The 26,656-nt window shown below is 34.2% G+C and overlaps 2 protein-coding genes across 3 annotated transcripts in view; one reads left to right on the top strand and one right to left on the bottom strand.

Annotated features, from left to right (window-relative positions):
- LOC148070144 (ubiquitin-like modifier-activating enzyme 1) overlaps window positions 1-26,656 on the bottom strand; it is a 280,272-nt gene that overhangs the window by 144,232 nt on the left and 109,384 nt on the right. The gene's annotated exons all lie outside the window — the stretch shown is intronic.
- slc38a3b (solute carrier family 38 member 3b) overlaps window positions 1-26,656 on the top strand; it is a 36,284-nt gene that overhangs the window by 3,138 nt on the left and 6,490 nt on the right. Inside the window, exons 2-15 of one of the 2 annotated variants that reach the window (XM_087800362.1) lie at window positions 10,843-10,978; window positions 11,090-11,104; window positions 11,186-11,267; window positions 11,348-11,463; window positions 14,934-15,007; window positions 15,097-15,189; window positions 16,372-16,453; window positions 20,354-20,436; window positions 21,693-21,751; window positions 23,490-23,654; window positions 23,717-23,796; window positions 23,865-23,965; window positions 25,363-25,487; window positions 25,567-25,711. In XM_087800362.1, coding sequence (XP_087656488.1) covers window positions 10,875-10,978; window positions 11,090-11,104; window positions 11,186-11,267; window positions 11,348-11,463; window positions 14,934-15,007; window positions 15,097-15,189; window positions 16,372-16,453; window positions 20,354-20,436; window positions 21,693-21,751; window positions 23,490-23,654; window positions 23,717-23,796; window positions 23,865-23,965; window positions 25,363-25,487; window positions 25,567-25,711 — 1,324 coding nt within the window. In that variant the 5' untranslated portion in view covers window positions 10,843-10,874. The remainder of the gene's footprint in view (window positions 1-10,842; window positions 10,979-11,089; window positions 11,105-11,185; window positions 11,268-11,347; window positions 11,464-14,933; window positions 15,008-15,096; window positions 15,190-16,371; window positions 16,454-20,353; window positions 20,437-21,692; window positions 21,752-23,489; window positions 23,655-23,716; window positions 23,797-23,864; window positions 23,966-25,362; window positions 25,488-25,566; window positions 25,712-26,656) is intronic. The other variant, XM_087800363.1, reaches the window with a different exon arrangement.

Here is a 26,656-nt window from a genome sequence, read left to right as displayed (position 1 = left end):
TTAACATGCAAAAATGAAATGCGATGGTTAATTTCGGTTGCAATTAAACTCCTTCCCAGTTAAAAGAGTACTGAAACTGCGATGGCTGAGGACGAGAGGATACAGTCGACTCCAGCAACTTTTGGTTGAAGTTCTGACATATTATATATCTTTATTTTCAGTCCTATATAAATAAACAAAAAGAGAGTGGAACAATCAGGAAGTCTCTCTAGAAGTTTTTAAGTTATTGTTTATTAAGTGTGTGTTGTTTGTGTGTGTTCAAAGATGTTGTTCCCTTGTGCGACTACACTTCTCAAGATAAAGTGTAAATAAGTAAATATGATCCAATTTAGCTTAACAACTCGTACACACGTTTACATAATGAAGTATTAAAGTCGAGGTGAAATATTCGACCAGAACCTCCAGCGTTTCTTCCAAACGCACTTTCAAACTCCAGTGAGTGAGTTCAGCTCGGCTGCTATTTTCACCAACAAAGTCCATGTTTACATTTGAGCGTCACGGTGCAGCTCCAGAGGTGAGTCTTTAGTGTCGCATGTTCCTCTGACGTCTCACGGCGACTCCGGTTTCAAACCTATGGATGTTAATTAATGACTTGAAAACTGACGGACGAGCGCTTTTCTATCTATAGGTGTTCTGGTGTAGGTTACGTCTGGCTGCGTAGCACCAATACTTGCTGGACATGAATGAAGGCTTCTAGTTCTTTTTTTTTGGATATATATTCGCTCAGAACAAGGTATTACAGATATAAATATGTTATATGTTACAAAAATATATATTATTTCGAATATATATTACTTCTTACTCATCTTTCTAACTAGATTTAATATTATTTTTGCTTTCTTAGTAAGAAATACTATATATATTCGAAATACTAGATATCTTTTTTTGTGGTTTTATGAATATATATCCTAAAAGAGAATATACAAAATATATATATACATATATAACAATATTTTGTATATATATTTATATATATACTGTATATATATATATATATATATATATATATATATATATATATATATATATATATAGTATTTCATATATGTCTTTTTTCTGACAGAAACTCGTTTTTTATTAATGACATATTGACCTTTTTAATGTCGGCATTAACTTCAGATAAAATCATCATCAATTTATAATATAGAGTTTGTGTTTTTCCTGGTTATTTTTTATTAACCTGATTTAAAATGAGCATCTTCGAGTCAAGAGTCACATGATAATATATATATATTATATATTTACATATATATGTAAAATCAAACAGTAATAGAACAGAAAATATTTCAATCATTTTCTTTCCACTTGATTCGTCACTAGAATGTGAGAAAATAAAGGCACAGCTGATGTCATCATTTACAAAAATAATGAGTTTTTATTAACTAACAAAATTCCAATTTTGGAACGAGTCACAAAGAAACAAAGCAGTGTTTTAATGGCCGAATGTTCTGTTTAAAATGTTGTTTTTTTATTTCGTCTATATCTTGTTTCAACTCTAGCACTTTGAGATTTGTTGTCAGAATAGAAAGTGTAATAAAAAATTAAATCTATTTGTATTGTTAATAGATTCGACAACTTAAATAATTTCAGTTTTTGTTAACTTTATACGTCTTGAACAAATTTTTTTTTGAGAGACGAGACTCTAATTAGCAAAAAAACATAAATTCTGAATCCAAATATTTAGTATTTTCCAATTTTAACTGAAACTTTCTTTCCGTCAGCAGACACTGAAAACTATTGAAGCAAATCAATTAGTTTTTGTCAAAACTATGTTTGAACATTCAGGAGCTTATTTAGTAGAAAATTAGGACTTGAAGTTTGGCCACGCCCATTTCTTCTCGCTCGCTCAAGGTCATGTGTCCGTCATGCAAGTCTGGTTCGACTCATTCATGAGATAATCTGTGTTTTCAAGTTGACATTCAAGAAGTTCGAAGCTGTCAATCATTCGTCAGATTCTCATTATATATTTCCTCGTGTTAAAAAAGTGTATTGAACCGTAACAGTAAGTAAGTAAGTAATATTTATTTATATATCGCTTTTCCAGACCAGGGTCACAAAGCGCTTTAACAATCAAAACAATACTCAAAAAAGTACATACTTTAAAGATCAAGATAATACTGAGAAACCAGAAAATCAAGGAAAAGCCTGAACAAATAGAAACGTGATGTGAGTCCGTTAAATGAAATCCAACACGGTCGTGACACACAAACCTCCTGATGTCACACTTCATTAAAAGCAAAAATACAACTTTGTAAAGTTGATAAATTAACTTTAATTTATTAATCAATTGTTTACTGTTTTCTTTAAAATCCTTCACTTTACGAGACTTGTGTTGCTCAAGAGCGCGTCAAACATTCGTCTGAATTCCTATTTTGACTTCAACGCCCTCGTATGACCCGTTACGATGTTCTTCGACATGTGAGCGGAGAAAGAGAAGGAATTAGAAGAATGAGAGGAGGCGTCTGAAGGAGAGCAGGAAATACTTACAACTGTATCTCTTTTTCTTATGATTTGATACTGTTTTTTTTGTATTTTCAATAGAAGTGATGAAGATAAACTGATGTTTCGAACCAAAATATGTTTTAAAAAATGGCCTGTTGCATGATGGGATGTCTAGTCATCCGCCTCTTCCTCCTCCGAGATGATATGAGGAAGATTGAGGAAATATGGTGGAAAAATAGGCAGATAAGTAGAAAATATGGCAAAGAATTCAAAAATATCAGGTAATGTTGTGAAAAGTATGAAGTACAAGTTTATGATTTTATTGAAATTATTATATGAAAAGGACGTGAATCAATAGATATGTAACAATAAATACAAAGTAATAATAAAAATATAAGGGATAACAAATACATAATTATATTAAAAGTTATTTTTGTAAATAGAAAATCTAATTTAAGTCAAATTTGTTTAAAAGAATAAAAATTGTCGATAGAAAACTTGCAATTTATTCGATGAACAAAAAATATACTCTTAAGACGTTTTTTTAATGAAGCAAAAAATAACAACGACTATAAGTATGTTGTATATTTTGAAGGCATTTGTTTGGCTTATTGTACATTGCAACCTATAGTTTAAAGCAGTAGAAATATTACAAATCGGTGTAGTTTCGTAATATTGGTCTCCCATCCAAGCAGTCAATGTCAAAGTATCAATATACTCAATAAATAATACAATTCTAGAATCATGAACACCAGTAATAACGGGAGTGTATTGGCACATACTGACAGTACATATCACGTTAAAGGGGCAGCGATACAGTATATCGTGATACAGTAGTAACAAGTATATATTTGCAGTATTGTCGAGTACTTGATGCAATATTTACAGACCACATGACTCTTGACGAAGTCGTAACTGCTCTCACTTAAAACATCTCCAAACGTCAGCTTTAAAAGCTGCAGGAGTCAACTGTATCCTCTCGTCCTCAGTCATCCCCAGGATCTCAGTGTTCCTGTAGCTCTGGAGCTGGACGTAATTACCGACGCCATCTAGCGGCCGTATGGATTAATTGCAACACAAAAATAAAAAAAATTGCTGTGACTATTTGCTAAAAAGAAAAGTCAAACTATTTATTTTATACATGTAATGTATAAAAAATATATAACATAAAAAACTACCATTTAAAAATAAAATATGATCTGAAACGATTTTCTTTATTGATACGTCACTGTTAGAAAATCAATAATGTATTGTGAAAAAACTCAAGCGTGTCACTAACTGCACGCTTTAATCAAACACTTGAGAGTTTGACGGGTGAGTTTGTGGTTTGGTTGGAGGAGGAGAAGGGTGTGTGTGAGGGGGGAGTGTGTGTGTGTGTTTGTGAGGGGGGAGTGTGTGTGTGTGTGTGTGGGGGGGGGGGGGGGGTCACAGGACACAAGCATACCCCCCTCTGTCCCCGAGAGGCACGTGGCCCAGGATGAGCTGGTGCTGCCAGGCGCTCTCGGGTCAACCTCGTGCCGTGCTCCTGACACACCAGCGCCACATGTGCTCCTCGCCCCGATCCTGGCCCAGATCCTGGCCCCGATCCTGGCCCCGATCCTGGCCCAGATCCTCGCCCAGATCCTGGCCCCGATCCTCGCCCAGATCCTCGCCCCGGTCCTGGCCCAGGTCCTCGCCCAGATCCTCGCCCCGGTCCTGGCCCAGGTCCTCGCCCCGGTCCTCGCCCCGATCCTCGCCCCGGTCCTCGCCCCCCCTTCTGCCTCGCATGGACGTCACCAAAAAAAAAACCTTGAACAAATGGAAAAAAAATTCTCAAATGGTTATTTGCTCGTCCACCTGTTCAAACATTTCGAATGTCATGCAAGTCCAGGAACTCTGAATGAGACGTTTCAACTCTCACGCCCCTCCGTGGCGGGCGCGTTACATAAGAGGTCCGACTGTGACGCACCATCAGCCACCCCACCACCACCACCGCCCCCCCCTGCCCTCCAGCCTCCGCCCCCAGTGCTGAAGAATTTTCTTAGAGAGACTTTTTCACATGAGAACCTCGGCCACAGTGCAGGGATCTCGCACCCGGAGACTCGCCGGCTTGTCGGGACTCGCTAACGTTTCGTCGATGCTAGTCGGATTAGCTCGTTTTTAGCTTCGCTCGGGTGTCCAGTTCTGACAGTAAATCACTTAAAAACGGTGAAAATATTAAGCGTAACTATAGAAGACGCTTCATTTTTCAAACCTGGGTAAAAGTTTAACTCTTGATTTTTTTTCTTCTTCTTTATATGTGTGTATTTTGGTCTTTCTTAGAAATCTGTACAGTTTTAAGACGTTCCCATTTTCCCATGTGATCCCTTTTAATATTATACTTATTATTGAGACCTATCAGTACTTAAGACCAGTGGTTCCCGTATAGAAAAAAGTTATTTTCTATTGATTTTTACTGCCTTAAAATTGTTTCATTTAGAAAAATAAAAATGTGTTTTTCTCTGATATAGCATTAGCTTGTGGCTCTTGGATAGTATACATGAGTAAAACATAAACTCTAGAAACAAAACTTCTGTTTTTGAGTCATTTCATTTAAATAATGCCTCAAAACAAACTCACACATCAGCTAAGAGACACACACATAGAGAACACCATCGTCTGCATACAATCAAACACACATCGATGCAAATCTACTTAATTGTACTTTGTTTTCAGGTCATGCTTTTGTACTTTTACTTTTTTCCGTGAATATAATCCTGACATTTAACTGGTACGAAAATAATAATAATAATCATACAATTGAAATAATGTTTGTGTTCACAAAGGAACAGAGATCATGGATGTCACCAAAAAAGTGTAAAAGTAAAATTAAGGATTTGAGCGTTTAAGTAAAGATTAGATTAAATTAGATTGGATGGACTTTATCAATCCCTCTGGAGATCTCCTTCGGTAAAATTAGGTTTCCAGTTCACAGCAGACGATAGTTTCATAAAAACAAGAACAAAGTGCAAGGGAAGTGCAAGTATAAAGAACACAAATCAAAAGGAAGCAACACAAATAAAAGCATGATTAACATAGAAGAGAGTCATCTTTTCAGCCTAATAGCACAAGGAATGGATGAGTCCCTGAGTCTATTAGTGTTGCAGTACAGATGAATTACTCCAAGAATGCAAAGACAATATCATACTTGTACTCCTGGTTAAACACACTTCTTGTTTTCGACCCGTGACCTCTATTGTTTAAAAATGTTTGTGCTTTGTTTTATTAAGTTCGACTCGCTTGGTTTAGAAGATACAATCACTTGATAATTTCATTTTTATCAAACTATAACAAACAAGATACACTTCATTTAGGACCTAATGTATAAAATGTATTTTTAAGATGTTGTAAAATGTCCAAATTATATTTTAGAAATCATAGTTTTCTTTTTTTTAATTTTAGATTTACAGAATTCAGATTTAAATCTCCAAAATAAACAAAGATACTAAGTGTTACGTGGGTGTTAATTACGCTTCAGTACAGCTAGCGTGGTTAGCCACTAGCTAAGCTAACAACAAAAAAAAAAGAAAAAAAAGAAGGAGCTAATGCAATATATTGTGTGGGAGATGCCTACTTGAGACCTTGGCTCCTTAGATATATCTTAAAGTAACAGTGTCAGATAGAATAGCCAGACTATGTAGGTGTTACGGGGTGCCATGTAAAACCTTACCGTTATTAGAGAAACATAAACGTAGCATCAAAAGCATCGTTTTAATAAACTTGACTATGAGGTTTTGTGTTATCTTGACATGGGACTTTCCAGACCTTATCAACATCCTTGACCAAAAACACATTTTGACACATTTATACGATCATCCGGGCTCATGAATGGATGTTGATCTGTAATGACCCGATCATTACCTCACGCATCAAACACAACATTTTTCTGTTTTGTCAACGTTTTCTCTGCAGTTACTCGAGGTCAGAAGATGCACAATTTAACCCGTGTTTGCCGACAATTATGTGAAGTGAAGTGAAGTGTTAAAGTTTCCATCACGTTTACCCCTCATTTTTTATTTTGTTCAATTTTTCTAAATAGGTTTTGTTATAGTGGGACAGTTGTGAGGGGCTGGAAGACCGAAAATCAAAGGAAACGAATAACAATTCTTGAAAAATAACACAAGAAAAGCAGAAATAAATAGGAATATCAACCAGTGTAATTAAGAAAAAGTATGTAAAAACTGGTTAAATTAGTAGATCATGATGATCATAGTTCATTTCATACACATTTTTTGAATAGTTTGTCACTGAACGTGTAACAGTTATGATTTTATTAGCAAAATATTATAGTCAAAACATTTAACTAAGGTTTACATTAAATATTTTATCATTTTTCATATTTTTTTAGGGTTAATTCTGTTCATTAATTATTTTTTATTTTTTATTAGATTAGATTGATTTGTACTTGGTCCAGTACACAGCAGACCGTAGTTTCATAAAAAACAAGAACAAAGTGCAAATCATTACTTTCAAAAATACAAATAAAAATAAAAGTTTTTTTTTACATAATATTCTTCATCTATTATCCACTTCTATATTTAAATACATTTATTTATATGTAAAAATATATGGATAATGTTGTTGTTTTTTCTAACATTACTGTAGCAATAGAAACTTTTAATTAAACTATAATTTATTTAAAAAATAAAAAGAGTAAAAAATGTTAATAACATTAATTCTTCATCTATCATCCACTAATATATAAAACTTAATTTTTTTATTTATTTAGATATATAAATATATATAGATAAGGGATGAAGGAGTGCAAATATAAAGAACAAAGTGCAAAGGATGACAAAGTGCAAATATAAAGAAGATTTATCAAATTCCTGTATAGTTTACAAAAGAAAACTTGTGTATATCTATTGCATGATGGTACGTTTGCTTATAAAACTTGTAAAACCTTAAACGAACGTTGTTCGGCGTAAACGTACTTCCCCACCCGGTGGTTGTTTTGAGTATCACACAGCGCGACTTGTTCTTCCGTTACTTTGCTAGCAGCGGGGGGGTGACATCAGCGAACCTCTTGAGTTCAACAGCAACACTGATCTCTTGCCTGGAGTGGAAACACAATCAGGATGTTGTGCTGCCGCCGCGGTGCAAACACAACAACATCCAGCATTGTGTTCGGGATCAGGCTTTAGGAAAGCACGAGGAGACGCCGTCGCTGTTGCGAAGGTTATGGAAACACCGGAGCGTTGTGAAACCAGATTTATACAACTTTCTCACATGATCCACGCCAGGAGAAAAAGTGGCGAACATTTGCGACTGTTACTGAGTGAATGGACGTGAACCAAAAGTGGGTCGTGGAGATGTTTTCATGGAACCTTTTGCCTTAACAGAAGAAACATGAGCTTTTGAAAATGTAATTTTTAAAGAAATTAACTTTATTTCCTTAACGTGGACAACACTGTCGACCAATGGTCGCCAACCAAAAAAATGATTTAATATCAACACTATTTTCAACGGATAAACGGATAAAACACGGATAAAAACAGCAAAACAATGGAAACACTAGTTGGTTTTTGATCAAAAATGTTCAATATGGATATTTTCACTTTAATACCAGTACATGAACGATACTTTTTTCCGATAAAATGTCATAAGAACAAAGAAAAGTAATTACAAAAAGTACAAATCCTTATATTTTTAATTATTATTTGTATCATCCTTTGTTCTTGTTCTTATTTTATTTTGATTTATTTTTTATGAAAAATTGCTGTATTTTCTGTGGCTATTGGAAAAAAACAAAAACCTCCTGAGGGATCAATAAAGTTTTACCTTACCTTACCTTAATCTTTGTATCTTATCTTTGTGTTATTTCCTTTGATCTATGTTCTTTATATTTGCACTTTGTCATCCCTTCCACTTTGTTCTTTATATTTGAACTTTGTTCTTGTTTTTATGAAGAACTAAAAAGAACTTGAAAAGTAAAAAAGAACTCGAGAACTTAAAAAGAACTCGAAAAGAACTCGAATGGTTAAAAGAACTCTAAAATAATAATAAAGATTTATGTGCACCAGAAGTGAGATGGACTGTCACGGGACTAAAGTGTAGATGAAACTGTATTTGTATATTTGGACTCGTCATGAATCACTGATGGACGAAACCATCCGTTTAGTTCCTAGTGTTGAATCCCTGGTGTTGCTGTAGCTTTACATGAAGTCCGTGGTTTGTCTGTTGTTGTCCTGCATCAGCCTGTTGTTTCCATGACAACACGCCAGACTTCACGTGTGTTTGCAAACAATTACGATAAATGAAGTGTAACATGTTGAATCTACAGGACAATCATCACCTGATGTTTTGAACTCGTATACACAATATATACATAGATGATTGTTTAGTTATTACGTTTCTATATAAGAAATGAAATGTTACTTTTTCCACATGTTTATTTAATGACATAATAATATGAATTAACTGTTCTCAACATTAAGATTTAAGATTAAATTGGATCAATGTGTTGTTGCAAAGTTACCTTTAAAACTATCAGTTTTAAGTTGTACTACTATAGATTATTCAGTTTAATTGTTGTGTAACATCGTAGACTTATGTAAATAAAGGCTATTTTGAAAGTTCTTAATGTAGCAGAAGTAAAACATACAACAGCAACAAGAAGACTAATGAGGAGCAAAGTAAAGGGATGATGTTTTTATATTTATATATATATTATTGTATATATTATATATATTGTATATATCTTATATGGTATATATTTATATTTATATCCTTTTAAGATATTTGTTTTATTTCCCTTGATCTATGCACTTTATATTTGCACTTTGACATCTCTTTGCAATTTGTTCTTTTTATTTGAGCTCTTTGAGCAAATTTCCAATATAACGGTTAAAGTACAAACTTCTAACTAAACATTTATTTAAAAAACAAAAAAAAGTCAAACTTTATTTTACTTAATATCATTTTTTCATCTATTAACTACCACTAAATATATATTTTGTTTAAAAATAAAAAATATATGGATAATGTTGTTGAATTTTCCAATAATACTTAAATAACATACACTTTTAATTAAACTATAATGTTTTTCAAAAATAAAAAATGGTAAAAATGTTTTTTTGCGTAATATTATTTCCTCATCCATCAATATATAAAATATTATAACGGTTATATATATATTTTTATATATATATAAATATAAGGATAAGGTTATTCATTTTCAATATTACTTTAATAATATAAACTTTTAATTAAACTATCATTTCAAAAAACGTTTTTTTCTAACATTATAATATTTCAATCGTCAATCAATTTATAAAATATATTTTTTATAAATAAAAATATATGGATACCATTGTTGAATTACTGTAATAATACAAACTTTTAACTTAAATATAATTTCTTTCAAAAATAAAAAGGGTCAAAGAACGAATTCTTTTTACATAATATCATAACAATTATTTATATACTATACTATATATATATATATATATATATATATATTTAAAGTACATTTACACACCCACTAGTCTAATAGATTCCATCCTCTTGCTGGTGTGAAACTCTCTCTTATCTCAGATCAGTGTTTAATGACCTCAGTGGAAACTCAGGAGGAAATCAAGCCGACGCACTTTAATAACCTTTAACCACCGGAGCTGTTGACACAAGTTACTCTACTGACAATCCTTCCAACAAGTTCTCCGTCTTCTCCTCCTCGTGTCTCTCCATCCTCTTCTTCAGGAACAAAGTTACTTCCATTGAAAATAAGGATTTAAAGAGAAAAGGATGTTTGACCAAAAACACATTTTTAATTAAAACAAGTTGCTTTATTAAAGAATTCGTTCAATAAAAAAAGATGTAAATTTTAAAAAGTTGCTTCAATAAAAAACAAAAAGTTGCCTCAACTGAAAAAAAATCAATAAAAGAAGAAACACATTTTCGATATATAAAAGTAGCCTTAAACAAAAAAATGCTTAAATTAAAAACAAAAGTCCAATAAAAACAATCCAATCATCAAAAACAGATTTTTTTAGACAATTTAAAAACATTGCTTCAATCATGAACACATTAAAAAAAACACAGACAAAAAAATCCTAAATAAAAAACAAAATAACATCAATATAAAAATATTGAAATGAAAGAAATTTGCCTTAACAAAAAAAACGTTGCTTTAATCATGAACACATTAAAAAAACAAAAAGAAAACAAAGACAAAAAAGTCTAAATAAAAAAACAAAAAAGAGTAAATAAAAAGATATTTAAATGAAAAAAAGTTGCTTTAATTAAAAAATGCTGCTTCAATCAAATGTTTTTATTAAAAAAAAACGTGTGAATAATCGACACATCTTCACCCGTCATGGAAAACGACGAACATCTAGTGAATCTAACACACGACGACTCATCTTCCTCTCAACAAACCCACAGTCGTCGACTCGTCCCACGGACGCGCCACCGTCATGGAGTCCGCCAACTCAGAGATGAACATCTTATCCAACGGCAAAGGTCACGACCTGCGAGACGAGATGGTCGTGCCCATGAAGCTGATGCCGGAAGACGATCAGTGAGTCTCAACTTTCCCTCTTTCTTGCGGCATGTTTTTTATTTTCTCTGCACGTATGACCGGTTTCACTAACGCGTGTCGTTCTGATGCATGTTCTGGATCTTCACGTAGCAATGGCACCGCCAGGTACGTCTCTAACCGCACGCCGTCCGCTCGGATCGTCGACCAATCAGGAGGGAGAAGCAACTTTTGTTTTTCTTCTTCCAGGCTGGACGACGTGGACGGAGGTCAAGAGAACCAGGAGTTTCTTCCCAATGCAGGCGGAAAGAAAACCATTAAATTCACAGACGTGAGTCGTGTGTTCAGGACGTAGATTAAAACTGTTATTAAACATGAAATTCATTTGATTTTCTTCTTTTTCTTGCTCAGTTTGAAGGCAAGACGTCCTTCGGCATGTCAGTGTTCAACCTCGGGAACGCCATCATGGGCAGTGGGATCCTGGGACTGGCGTACGCCATGGCCAACACGGGGATTCTGCTTTTCCTGTAAGAATCAAAGAATGTATGGAAGTTAATGAGTGAATATTGAGGTTGAATTTAACAATTTAAATGTTTACTTTGAAAGGTTTTAATTGAAATATATTTTTTATTTAATTCTTGCATTATTAAAAACATTTTTTTAACTAATAATAATAAATTAATTAATTTTAAGGTGTAATTAGTTTTCTTCCAATTAAATAATTTGTATATTGAACGTTTAGTAAAAAATAAATAAATAATTTAACTCAATAATTTGTATTTTTAAATTTTATTTGAATTTTATTTGAATTATTTAATTAAACAATTTGTATATTGATTTTTAAAAAAAAAGTTATTTAACTCAATAATTTTTATATTTAAATTTTATTTAATTGTTTCTTTTTATTATTTAACTCAATAATTTGTATATTGAAATTTTATTAACAAAAAATAAATTATTTAACTCAATAATTTGTATATTAAAAGGTTGAATTGGTTTTCTTGACATCAAATTGAATTTAAAAAAACGAATATTTTCAAAAAAATACCTTATGTTTTACACGTAGAGTTTGATATTCTAATTCCATTAATTGAAAAACAAACGTTCTAAATTAAAAAATATTTAAACTTGTAGCCTTTTTAATTCAATATAAAAATATTGGTATAAAAGTGTCGCCAGACAATACTTAATAAGTACTTAAGTACTTGAGTTACTTCATCAAACTTTTAGCCAAATTACTAGTTTTTCTGTTCAAAAACATTGAATTCAACCAATAATATTCTGATTGCAATGATATACTTCCATAAACATGACTACCATTGAGATTGAAAACACAAGGGATACCACAAACACATTTGTTTTCGGGCCTTCGGGTCACCTTGACCCTGAGATAACACAAGTTTTAAATACTTGAGAAATTGTTCCAAAAAAACTTAAATAAGTTTGTATTTTACGCTTGTTTTTCCTCATTGAAGTGCGCAGGATTTAAGCAGCTAGCCTAGCAACATCCGCTAAAAACAAAATAAAAACTATAGAATTGTTTAAATATTCAGGAACATTTACTCGTGTCCAAGCTTTAATACAAGATGGACGTTACAGACGAGCAGTATTTGGAGGTATTTGGATGTTTTTTAAGTGTCTTTTTGGACGAAGACTAGTTAGCGCCGGTCGCTACATTAGCATAGACTTTACGTTCCATTCTATCCATTTTAACCGACGGTTCGTACTTAACCTGCAGTGAAAATAAACGCTTCTCACGTCGTGAACGCGACTCGACGCTGATTTATCGTCCGTCCCGGCGTCTGGTATCACGTCCTCTCCAATAACAACACAACCTCTATTTTTACTCACGCCCCCCCGACCCCCCACCAGATCCCCAAGAAGGTCCTCGCCCAGAATAACCGAACCTCCCATCAGTGGGTTTTTTTTTTGCTTCCGTCACCTTCTCGCCTCCAGCCTTGGTGGTCTGGGTCTGTGTCTCCAGACAATGATAAGTTTCGATCTTTGGCCCAGTCCTGGATCAGATCCCTCACGTGTCCCGGGACACACTGGTGGGAAAAAGAAGGTCTGAGAAAGGTGACCCGGGTGTGGGATCAGACCAGCAGGAATGCATGAAGAGAACACTGTGTGACCTGTGGCTCTGTGGGTCTGAGAAAATCACTCGTTCGGTTCTTCTAGTTTATCAATGGAGTCGAATTGTTTCTCGGTGGGACTCGAACATCTGAAGAATGTCTGTCGCTCTGGAGTCCATCGTGCTTTAGATGTTTGCTGAGCAGCAGCTTTTTACACTGAGAAAATGCAAATACAAGCAAAAAATGTAAGGAATGAAATCATTATGTAATGAACTCCGGGGGCCGAATCCAGACCATCTAAATATATAACATATTAATAAACAGTAATAATTATGGCATAAAAAAGTACATATAACATTTTAATAAACAGTAATAAATATAACATAAAAAATAAATATAACATAAAAAATATAACATTTAAAAAATATAATATTTTAATAAACCGTAATAAATTTGGCATAAAAATACATTTAACATTTAACAGTAAAAAATATAACATAAAAAATAAATATAACATTTTAAAAATATAATATTTTAATAGATAGTAATAAATATTGCATAAAAATAAATATAACATATTAATAAACAGTAATAATTATGGCATAAAAAAGTACATATAACATTTTAATAAACAGTAATAAATATAACATAAAAAATAAATATAACATAAAAAATATAACATTTAAAAAATATAATATTTTAATAAACCGTAATAAATTTGGCATAAAAATACATTTAACATTTAACAGTAAAAAATATAACATAAAAAATAAATATAACATTTTAAAAAATATAATATTTTAATAGATAGTAATAAATATTGCATAAAAATAAATATAACATATTAATAAACAGTAATAATTATGGCATAAAAAAGTACATATAACATTTTAATAAACAGTAATAAATATAACATAAAAAATAAATATAACATAAAAAATATAACATTTAAAAAATATAATATTTTAATAAACCGTAATATATTTGGCATAAAAATACATTTAACATTTAACAGTAAAAAATATAACATAAAAAATAAATATAACATTTTAAAAATATAATATTTTAATAGATAGTAATAAATATTGCATAAAAATAAATATAACATTTTAATAAACAGTAATAAATATAACACAAAAAATAAATATAACATTTAAAAATATATATATTTTAATAAACAGTTATAAATATGGCATAATATTTTTTTTATATAAATATATCATAAAAATAAATATAACATTTTAAAAATATAATATTTTAATAGATAACAAATAATAACAGTAATAAAAACAACATATAAAATAAATATAACATTTTAATAAACAGTAATAACATAACATTTTAATAAACATTAATAAATATGGCATAAAAAAATAAAATTTTAATAAACAGTAAAAAATATAACATAAAAAAATAAATATAACATAAAAAATATAAAATTTTAAAAATATAATATTTTAATAGATAGTAATAAATTTAACATAAAAAAACAGTAATAAAAACAACATATAAAATAAATATAACATTTTAATAAACCGTAATAAATATAACCTAAAAAATAAATATAACATAAAAAATATAACATTTTAAAAATATAATATTTTAATAGATAGTAATAAATTTAACATAAAAAAATAACTGTAATAAAAACAACATATAAAATAAATGTAAAATTTTATAAATATATATTTTTTTAATAAACAGTAATAATATAACATTGTAATAAAATATAAATATGACAAAAATAAATAGAACATATTAATACACATTAATAAAAATATATATTAAATATTAAAAATATAGCGTATTAAAAGCATTTTTTTGTTAAATATAAGACATTTACATTTTTTTTTACAAACGTCAACAAAGTGTCAAGCATGTGTTTGAGTCGCTCGTATGATTGAAACGTTCATTTCTTGGATCAGATTTCTTCTGACGGCGGTCGCAGCTTTGTCCTCTTATTCCATCCACCTGCTGCTCAAGTCGTCCGGCATCGTCGGTGAGTTTTCTTCAACGTCATCAAACATTTTTACCATTTTAATGGTCAGTTATTGAATATTTATTCCATCATTTCCCTCTGATCCACAGGAATCAGAGCCTATGAGCAGCTCGGATACAGAGCGTTTGGCAATCCTGGCAAAATGGCCGCCGGAATAGCCATTACCTTGCAGAATATCGGCGGTAAGGATAACAAGAATGAAAGACTAAAATATGATTTTTAAAATTCAAATTTCTCATTAACACCTTAAGCTCAGTAGTTGTTGCATGTACTCACTGTTGGCATATTCTTCATCTGTTGGAATATTACATTAAAGTGCCTTATTTTGCTTTTTGTTTTATTTTCTCTTTGAAAAAAACTTTATTTAAACATATTCTGAGTGATTCCAAAACACAAACCCACCGTCTGTGTCTCTCACAGTAAATTTGCCCCCAAAATAATTCTGACAAAACACAGTATATATGATATCTTTTTGGGACAAAATGTGAGTATTTTCCAATCTTTAAGGAACATTTTGGGGGCCATCTGGCTTGAATTATGTGGCCCTCAAGAGGTCAAAGGTGAAAATATAAAAATGATCATCGATTAAAGTTTCTGATGACAAACAATCGTATTATTTAAGTCATTAAATATGTTGGTTTTAGGCCAATATGTTTATAAAATGAATGAAAAATTACACAATACGCTTATTTTATGATGCACTTTTCAATTAATATATGAATTATTTTTATTACATTTTTTTCCCATCATATTAATTCTCTTTTTTTTCTTTTGGATTGACGGCCTCTTACAACAGTCACAATGCATAATGTGGCCCCTGAAGGAATCTACCTGCCCTGGTTTTAACACTAGTGATGGTTTGACGAAGCTTCATGACAAAACAAAAGAAAATAGTGCAGAGACGCCATCAATGGACTCTGAACATAATGACACTGTTTCATGAAGCTTCATCAACACATCACTACTATTTATTATTGTATTAAACACGTTTTTTCTTAGTTTTTTATTCTTTAACATGTGATGTTTTAGATGGATGAACCACATTTTTAAAAAGAGGGATTTAGAAAGTTTTTCAAATGTTCCACTTGTATGGCTTCTAGTCGCTGCTGCGCCCAGTTTCCCCAAATCTAGAAAAACAAAACAGGATTTTTAAAAAATATATATAAAACTCATATCCACGAGAATTCAGTGACAATATAAATACAAATTTGAGGAATTATTATGAATCTTTTAACATTGTGAAACGAGCTCCTTGGCAGAGGTATGCCCGGTTTCAGTGCTTCTCAAAACCAGCAACACCTTTACACCTTTTTTCCTCTCGTTCACGTTATTGTGATTCGATTATTTTATTTTTTATACCGCAGCCATGTCCAGCTACCTGTACATCGTCAAGTCCGAGCTCCCGCTCGTCATCCAGGCGTTCCTGAAGGAGGACCCCAACTCCGAGTGAGTCCCCCCTTTTTTTTATCCTGACTTTGCTCGCGAGCGATGGCGAAACACCGCGGCGTTCCGGGCGGCGAGCGAGAGGCTCGTGAGGCGGTTCTGATGTTTGTTTTACGTCATTCGTGGATGAGGCGAGGAAGGGGTGAGGAGGGGTCGGAGGGTGAGGGGGGGGGGGGGGTGTGTTGCGATGGCAAGCCTGTCATTGGCCGAGCGGCGTTCCCTGATATCTGCCGACTACGCATATACAAAAAATCTTCGCCTCTGACTGAAGCCGGCGTGACGCTGGTTAAACATACCATACGTCACGAGGTCACCGGGGTCAAGAGGAGTCGGGTCGCCTCACAAGTTCAAAAGCAGGGGGCGGGGGGGTTCAAGGTCATTGTCAACGACTCTTTACCGAGGTCGCACCTGATTGTCAACCGGAAATATGTGACATGTTTTTTCCACCTTGTGACCACCATGTGTGTGTTTGTGTGTGTGTGTGTGTGTGTGTGTGTGTGTGTGTGTGTGTGTGTGTGGACGCCCGGGTCAGCGGCCTGGCTGCCGTGAAATGTCCGCCGTATGATGACTGTAATCCTTCCTTGTCGGCACACAAACACCCGCAGACGTGACAGCAGCAGGTGGCGAGTCATGAGTGACGAATTCCTCGACAAGTAGCCGACGAGCAAAAACATACAGCGGTGTCAGGAGGAGGAGAGCGAGGACCCACCGGTGACTGTATTAATGGAAGCCTCCTTTAAATAGAGAGCAGGGGCCAGACTTGTACTTTCCAGGCCAGATAGCGTTCGAGAGCTGAGGGTGTTTTTTTTTTTTTAGACGCGTCGGGTGAACGTTCTCGGAATGATTGTATTTTTAAAAAACTTGCGCGTCAGACGTCGGGATTATTAGTTATCGATCGTACCAGACCGATGCAATCGAGCACCGAGTTACTCGAGCTAACTTTTCCATTTACACCAAACTGTAACGTTAGTTGCACATAATAGATTATATTTGACCACGAGACATCATGTGATCATCTCTGCGTCGTATGATTGGCTGACGGTGGGATCAAGTAACTCGGTACTCGTTTGGTATTGTCTGGTGGGAATTTAAAAACCAACGTTTTTATGTTGAATTTAAAAGACTAGGCTTTTACAAAATATTACATTGAACATTTATTTTTGAGTTTATAATTTATTTGTATCAGTGATTAACAAAAACAAATTCAACCTTTTAATGTAAGAATGATTGAATTTTAATGAATCAATAATTAAACATGGAAATATAGAAATAACCCAAATTAAATGTTAAAAATAATAATAAGAAATATTGTTTAATTCTGATAGATTTCCATATTTAAGGTCATTTAATTGTTGTTGAATAAATGCATCATAGCAAGAATCTGAAGCATCTTATGAAACGTTTGTAAGAATCTGTTACAAAACAGTTTAACGTCAGTCGTTCACTGTTAATAAAATTAAAATGTTATAAACGAAATTTACATTTGTTTACGTTTTGCTAAGTGTCTCCTTTTACCTAAAAACATGACATTAAAGTTGTTTTTTTTAGATAAAATGTTTAAGGCAGCGTTTATCTGTAAATGAGAAGAATATTTTTTTTCAAAGATACTGAAGGTTTTTCAGCAAAATTTTAAAAAAAGTTCAAAATCCAAGGCTTTATAAAAGTCAGAATTAGTCACTACATGAAATAAACTTTCACTATGATGAAAAAAAGGGGGTCATAGTTAAGAATACACATAAATGAAAATTCATGGCCGAAAACTCTAACAACAAGACCGAAAACACAGAAAAACATAATAATAATACTAATCATAATACTAATAATACTAGTACTTCTACTACTAATAATACTACTACTAATGATAATGATAATAAAAATGTATAAATATTACTGTGTCTAAACTCTCACTAAAATCAAGATGTTCTAATTACTTTTAAATTAATAGTTATAATTAATTACAAAGTTTTTACTGATATGTCAACAATGCACAATATAAAATTAAACTAAATGATAATTCAAGTTAATGAACTTATCCGTATTGAAAAGTCAAAATAAAAAAAGTTAATTAAAAACATTTTCTCTCATAAAAACAATTTGCATTCAAGGATATTTTAACATTTATGTGTAGAATTACTACTACAAAGTTCAACAAGTGCCACTGCTGAGAGATAAGATGAGCGGTTGTTCTGTCTGACATGATAAGGTTTTAAGGTGTTTTTTTTTATTAAAGGGACAGTACATAAATAAACATTTGTTTAATGTAAAATAATAATAGTTAAAAACTAATTTACCACATAAATAACAAATAAACCATTTAAAGAAAAAGAAAATCATCATTTGTGTTATATGTTATGAAATGAAGAACTTGAGACACTGTGTTTAACCATTAAAGTCAAACTTGATTCCTGGTCATTGAAGTATAAATAAAGCTCAGAACAAGACGCACATGAAAGACCCTCACGACGTAGAATCTCATTCTCTCACATGACCCGTCGGCCAAACGTCCGCAGAGGACGCGACCTTTTTACTCACGGGCTCCATGGACATACCGTTCTCCCCGAACACTTACACACAATCTAGGACACACACACACACACACACACACACACACACACACACACACACACACACACACACACACACACACACACACACACACACACACACACACACACACACACACTCATTATGACGCTCAGCGATAGTTCCAGGGTGTTGATAGTGATGCTGGGTCAGAGTGACACGAGGCATCGTGACTCAAGGAGACAATGTGAAGAAACACGGTTGTTGTCGATGAATTAAGTTGTGTTTCCTCTAAATCAAGTGCTAAAGATTCATTTATTTATCACTGGATTTACGTCAAATCGTTTCTTGGCTTTATTCTGACATATTTTAATTCCACCAGGGAAGTTTAATGTTTTATGCTTGCATGTTTACAGATAAACATCCAGATAAATTTGATTTTGAAAAAACTCTAAAAAGACTCCCAGCTCACATTTAAAGACTAGAGTTCAACCGTTTTAGTCCCAGAATTTGACCAAGAATTAATCTCAGGGTCAATAATTACAAAGACTACAACTAGATTATTTTGCGTGAAAATAACGCAACAAAATAAAAACACCAGACTGTTATATATTATTCATAGGTTAGTATTATTATAGGACATAATAAAAAAAAAATACAATATTTTGAAGAAATAGTTTATTTTATAGTTATATTTTAAATAATACTTTTTTATATATATGTTTGAATAATAATAATAATAAAAAACAAAAGTGGTATTTTTATGTTTTTCTATTAATAATATTTTGAGTAATTAATTAAAATTAAAAATACAATAAATATATATATATATATATATATATATATATTAATTCTATAGCTAGTTGACATCAAAGAGACACATCTGTTTTCCACTGATCATCGCCGGTGATCGTTCTTCAACGTCCATAATCATAATGATATAATATATTTATAATGACAATGACTGTCTGGTTTCTTGCTTCCGTTTTGTCCTCAGAGCAATTATATTTGGTCGTTGATGGTGTTACGTCACCGCAATAGTAGTTTCCACGCTTTTATATTTCTCCATCATTCAAGACTAGGAGAGCCTGGCACGAACACGATTGGACCGTTGAGCTAAATTCATCCTGTTCGTATTTCAAACTTTAAAGTGGAATAAAGAAGAGAATGATTATCACAGTATGTGTGGAAACGAGCTGCTCGGTGGAGGTCTGCCCTGTTATAAAGTGAGACGACGACTGTGGGAAACTGGGTTCTTAAGACACGAGTAAAGATTGTTTATTTGTATAACTGTTACATAAAGTGTGTATTCCAGACCTTCTCTTGTTTGTGTTTGATACACTGAGCCCTCCAGAGCCAACTGTTCCTTTTCTTTCACAGTCTCTGGTACATTAACGGAAACTATCTGGTCATCATCGTCTCTGCCAGTGTCATCCTGCCACTGGCTCTGATGAAGCAACTCGGTGAGTCAAAGTTTCCTTCATTTTTTTTTCAAAATAAAACATGATAATAAGAAATGACAAAAAGATATTTCCATTACTTCATTTAAGAATTATTTATTATGATTATCTTACAAAAACATTCGTAATGTCTCTCTTCTAGTCTAAGAAATTATAATATACAGAGGTAGTTCAGTCTTATATAAATAATGCATAAACAAAATTTAAAAAAGAGAGTTAACCTATTTTTAAATGTTTAGTTAATCCTTAAAATAATGTATTTTATTATGGCTAGCGCAAAATAATGCAAAACTAATTCACTAAATACCGCAAAAAAAGAATGTTACATTTTAAAAAAGTAATATTATTGATGTAAGACTCCGGGCGACAGCTTCACTGAGCGCTTGAAATCTTTTGCATTTTATGTTTGGGCGCCAAATTTGCGCCCAATTAGGAGCGAAAGGCGAAACCGACATCTAATCGTTCTGAAATATTTTGTGGTATACCTTAATAAATAAAATTAGCTAATTATTCTATTTCCTATACTAGGTCTGTTTGGGATTTCTTTTTAAGCGCAATTTTGGGTGCCTTTTTTCGGCACAAAATGGCCGCAAATCTTTTGTTGTTTTTTTTGTGCAAACTTCACAACCTTCACGTACAACCTAAAAGCTACAAATTTTCGCACCGAAAACGATGTGTGACCTCCCAAAATTTGGGGCGGCCTAAGTCTGCTTGTTCGGCCACAGTAACATTGACGATGGCGCCGACCCGCCGACCCAGTGACCCCTGACTTTTTGGAGGGGGAATTTATCTGCGTTACGTACAGACGGCCATTGTTTTCAGTATAATAAAGATAATTTATTAAAGAGTTTGAGAGCAAGTCATCATTTTAATCCATCTTGAAGATTGTTCATTACACAGTTGTCAAAATAGTTATATAATTTAACTTTTAAGCTCCTGTCCGAAGTCTTTTTTTTGTCAATTACCTGCTTGTTTAGTTGGTATTGGCAGTGGTCCAGCTTACATAAAGTTTTTAACTGGTTTGAGTCAGCTGGTTTCCAATTAACATTTAATCCGACGATCAACATCCTGCCACACAGCCGAATGGAAACTGACTTTTATTATCTTCTTGTTTCACTTTCACTTCCTGTCTAAACGTCATGAACCGTCAGTAAGTCGGGGTTTGGACGGACTTGCAAAAAACCAATGAGCGAAAATAAAATGTTGTGTTTTGTTGCCTCGAATCGAAAACCTCTGATGACTCAATTCCCTCTCGCCAGGTTACCTTGGCTACACCAGTGGATTTTCCCTCGGCTGCATGGTTTTCTTCCTCAGTGCTGTGAGTCACATCATCACTTCTCTCACCTCTCCACTGTTCAAGCTCCTGATCTCTTTTTTTTTTAGTACTTTTTAAGCCTTTTTGTACCTTTCACACGCTGACAATTTTGTCAGGTTTGATCTCGGTCCGATCGCAGGAAACTCCGCTTGGCTTCACCGGAGCAGCCGTGAGAACGCGGGTCATGCTCGGCTGCGCTTCACAAGAATTAGTCCAGGATTGATTGCGTGAATGAAGGAGGGATGAAAGGTTCGCTCCTGGTCTAGTCGTCGTCGGACGGGTAATGCGTGGAGTTAGCTTGGAAACACATCCATTTACTTAAGTGTCTTCAGGAGCTCTGAGAGTTTTATCCAATAAAAAGGTAGTTGCTAGTGTTCAACAGGAAGTATGTCAGGTAGTGTTACTGATAGGAAGGTGTGGAGGTGGATGAACCTAACATCAGACCAGAACCAAAGATCCAAGATCTGCTGAATAAAAAACATCTTTATTATCATTATTATTTTAATCTTTATTCTACTTGGATAAAGGGGTAAATTCTGCCCCCGCCATTTTTAACTTTCCACTCATTTTAGACCCCTCTACCAGGAATAATTAAAGTTATAGTTCACCCAATAATCTGAACAGACTCAACCGTTGCATGTCTTGATTAAAAAACTAGTTCCCAGTATTACTCAAGCTACTTTTGTCCCTGAGACTCTATTTTCACATTATTAAACTTCTAGCTGAAGTACCTGGGATTTCCCAGGGATCTTTGCTCTGCTAAGGGAAAAACAATTTTGGAGGATTTGTAAGTAAGTAAGTAAGTAAGTAAGTAATATTTATTTATATAGCGCTTTTCCAGACCAGGGTCACAAAGAGCTTAAACAAACAAAACAATACTCAAAAAAGTATACACTTTAAAGATCAAGATAATACTGAGAACAACACAGGAGTTCCAGAAAATCAAGGAAAAGCCTGAACAAATAGAAACGTCTTATTTGTGGATAACTTTATTGGATTTGTGGCTTTTAAAATGCTGTAACTTTCTTTAATATTTACAGAGTTTGGTCCAGTTTAGTTTCAAATCTTTCTTGAAATGGGACGAAGAAAATGAGCCTATTCAGGCTATTGTACTATGAGTATCAATAGTAATAACTGAGTAGTAAGCGCATGGCCATTTTCGGCCTGAAAATCCTGGATTAGTCCAGACCCAGAGAAAGGTCATGGGGGTCATTTTTAGCCCGAGAAGAGCTCAGTAGGACCCCTGTGGCACCTGTTATAGAACTCAGCTGACTCATGGATTTTGTTTCACCACAGTAACTTTATATCAAACTAGTTAGCATGAAAGCTAAGGTAAATTAGCTGGAAAATAATCATGAATTCACGTCAAAACTCACCCGTAACACCAGCTGTCTCTCAGCGACAGTATCTTCCCAATTCCGTAGCGATAGAACAGACGTTTCGGTTCATTTGTAATTGGCGAACGCAACAATTAGTTTGTCCTCCATGTTGAGTATCCCCTCTGTGCATACCCTACTTTGAAGTCACGGTTCTGATCGGCTAATGCCAAACTTGTACCCAACTAACGTCTGGAAATGGACGCCACTATCTCGTCCCTCATCTACCATGCGTACCCTTCACTTGAGACGAACCCCATTTAGATGCCACAAAGTTGTGACACCAACTGGCGTGAAGTGTGAACGTACCTCGATCTACATGGATTGACGTATGGTTGCTGAGAACCTTCTCTCTTCTTCTACAGGTCATATACAAGAAGTTCCACATCCCCTGCCCCTTCGACGAGTACTACTCCAACAGCACCGCCGCCCACCCCATCCAGAACTTCTCGCACCAGGTCCACGACGCCGACCACCACGCCGATGAGGACTCGGACTGCTACCCCCGCTTGTTCACCATCAACTCGCAGGTTGGTAGGATGAATCCCTAACCGGGGGAATTTCTTTATCTTCACCGATTGCTCTGGTTCAGACGGCGTACACCATTCCCATCCTGGCTTTCGCCTTCGTCTGCCACCCTGAGGTTCTTCCCATCTACACCGAGCTCAGCCAGTAAGTCGGCGGAGATTATCCGGACTCAAATTCGACACCCTGACTCGTGAGTTCTTCTTTAATTTTAGACCGACGAAGAAAAGGATGCAACGGGTGTCCAACATCTCCATCTTTGTCATGTACACCATGTACTTCCTGGCGGCCCTCTTCGGCTACCTGACCTTTTATGGTGAGTTATGGTTGAATTAAAGAAGCGTTATGTAAGCTTTTTATTATATTATCTGTAATTATTGGTTTGATTTCAAACAGACATGAGTAGAAGTCACACTATTATTTAATGGTGATCTTAACTACTTTACTATGTAACTAACCACACTTTTGTAACAAACACTTGTGTTTTCATCAGAAGTACTTGGAGACTTTTTGAAGTTGCCAATTTTATGCATGTTCATTCGTTACAATTTTTTTTTTGTCACTTAATCTTTTTGGTAACAGCAATACCATATTTATTTTATATTGCAGTTACATTATTCTGACAATAGGCGAGCCAAAAACACTACTAAAGTTTCTACAGATTGTGTTTTTAACTGTAGTTTCATAGTTATAGTTATAGTTAAATAACACAATATATTTCACATCTACTGTCTTTTTGGGAGTAATTGGTATCAAAGCAAACAAGATGTTGTAGACTTATATGCCTTGTTTGTCTCTGGGTCAAGGTGACCCATTGGGATACCATCTCTGGATCACTTTGACTAAGAGACCGCTCAAGGGTTAAATCTATATAATGGATATAAACTACTAGCAGAAGTACCTTGGTTTTTTTTTTTACAAGATCCAAAACCGTGAAAGATATTTTAAATAGAACGTGAAAAAGCCATGTAATTTAGCTTAAAATATTTTATTGTACCTTCAAAATGTTGGCTGATCCCGAGAGATTCCAAAAAAAGGACGTAGAAACTAAAAGAAGGCTAAAAGTCTTAATGAAATTGTGAGTTTTTTATAAGGCTGTTACTTCAACTTCAACTAGTAGTATATATATATACAGTTTATAGATTTAACTCTTGTCGGCCTATGGTTCAAGGTGGCCAGAGACTGTATCCCACCGGGTCACTTTGACCCGGACACCGCACAAGGGACATAAGTCTAAAACATTTTTTTGCTTTGCTACAAATTAACTACAAAAAGACAGTAGATGTGAAATATATTGTGTTATTTAACTTATGAAAACTACAGTTAAAAAGGACAATCTGTGGGACATTAAGACATGTTTTTGGCTCCCCTAGTGTCAAAATACTGTAACTGCAATATATCAAAATAAGGTATTGCTGTTACCAGAAAGATAAAATCACAAAAATAGTCTTTATTTAGTTTTGTAAACAAATATTTAAGCTATTGTAGCTTTGATTATAAGGTATCAATTAGCGTTCTACAGTTTTTGGCCTTTTTGGCCCTTGTGGACGATTAAAGCTGACACCAAAAAATGTGGCTTAGTCCAGACACGGATCAGTTCATGATGGTCATTTCGAGCCTAAGAAGATTTCAGTAGAACCCGCGAGGGAACCGAGCTAAACTCTATAAAACAGTTAACGCAACAATAATCCCGATTTTCTTGTGGTTTCTCAGGCAGAGTGGAGCCAGAACTGCTGCACACCTACAGCCGCATCGACCCGTACGACACTCTCATCCTCTGCGTACGAGTCGCCGTCTTGACCGCCGTCACTCTGACCGTCCCCATCGTGTTGTTCCCCGTAAGTGGATTTATTTTTCTCCCCGACAACGTTTTTATTTTCTCTCGCTTAAACCATTTTGTCGTCTTCGCCACCGCAGGTGCGCAGAGCCATCCAGCAGATGCTGTTCCCCACTAAGGCGTTCAACTGGTTGCGTCACACCGCCATCGCCGTCATCCTGTTGACCTTCATCAACATGCTCGTCATCTTTGCGCCCAACATTCTGGGCATTTTCGGCATCATTGGTGAGTACTGTTCTCATAGTGAAGCCTTTTCCATCTTTTCCAAATTCCTTTAAGTCTTTCTTTCCAAAAGGATGGTTGATATAATTGATTTTGTTCAACCATCTTTTGATTGACAACGTAGATGGTCAATAATGTGTAATAATTTACACGTGACCCCGCCCCCTTGACTGAAAGCCAGTTAGTCGAGCTTACGTTTAAAAAAAAAGTATTAAATATGAAACTCAGTTCCAAACTCACAAGTTCTACTGATGCTAAATCCAAATTAGCCGAAGTTATGCTAACAAATTCACTGGTGCTGTGTCTCAAATCGCATACTAGCGTACTAAAAGTTAGTATTTTTAGTGCGTTAGTGCGTCTCAATTCTTAGTATGCGAAATTTAGTGCGCCATGCACACTTAATTGGCGTCCTAACAAGCCCACAAAACTGAGCATGGTTCGATGGACACTAACCACACTAAACAGCCGCCATCTTAGTGACGTTTTAAACGGAAGTTACGTCATATATAAATGCATATATATTCATATACTTACAGGTGCATTTTCAGCAGCAGTAGGAGGATAAACACGTCTTCGCTGCTGATACCAGCTTAAATATCTCGCGATTATTTAGATTCTCATATTTTTTCTTTATTTCTTTTTCCAAAGTTGCAATACGTGCTGCCAGCAGGTGGTGATAGTGTTCAAACAGCTGGTTGAAACATCGTTAAATAGAAGTAGAAGAAGAAGCTGTCATGTAATCTCCGGTTAGTGTGTAGCATCAGTGTTTGATTTGAGACATACTATCTGTGGAGAATTTGCGTACTAGTTAGTACGTACACTAAACTGATGCATACTAACTTCTAGCATACTAAGAGTAGTATGCGACAGCATGGGGCTGTGTCTCAAATCTCGCAAATTGTCGGTATGCTAGCGCTAACACTGGAAACAGAAGATAAAACACAGATT

This window comes from Callionymus lyra, chromosome 10 (genome assembly GCF_982586985.1).
Source record: "Callionymus lyra chromosome 10, fCalLyr1.hap1.1, whole genome shotgun sequence".
Classification (NCBI taxonomy): domain Eukaryota; kingdom Metazoa; phylum Chordata; class Actinopteri; order Syngnathiformes; family Callionymidae; genus Callionymus; species Callionymus lyra.
This window is presented reverse-complemented; position numbering and strand designations above follow the sequence as displayed.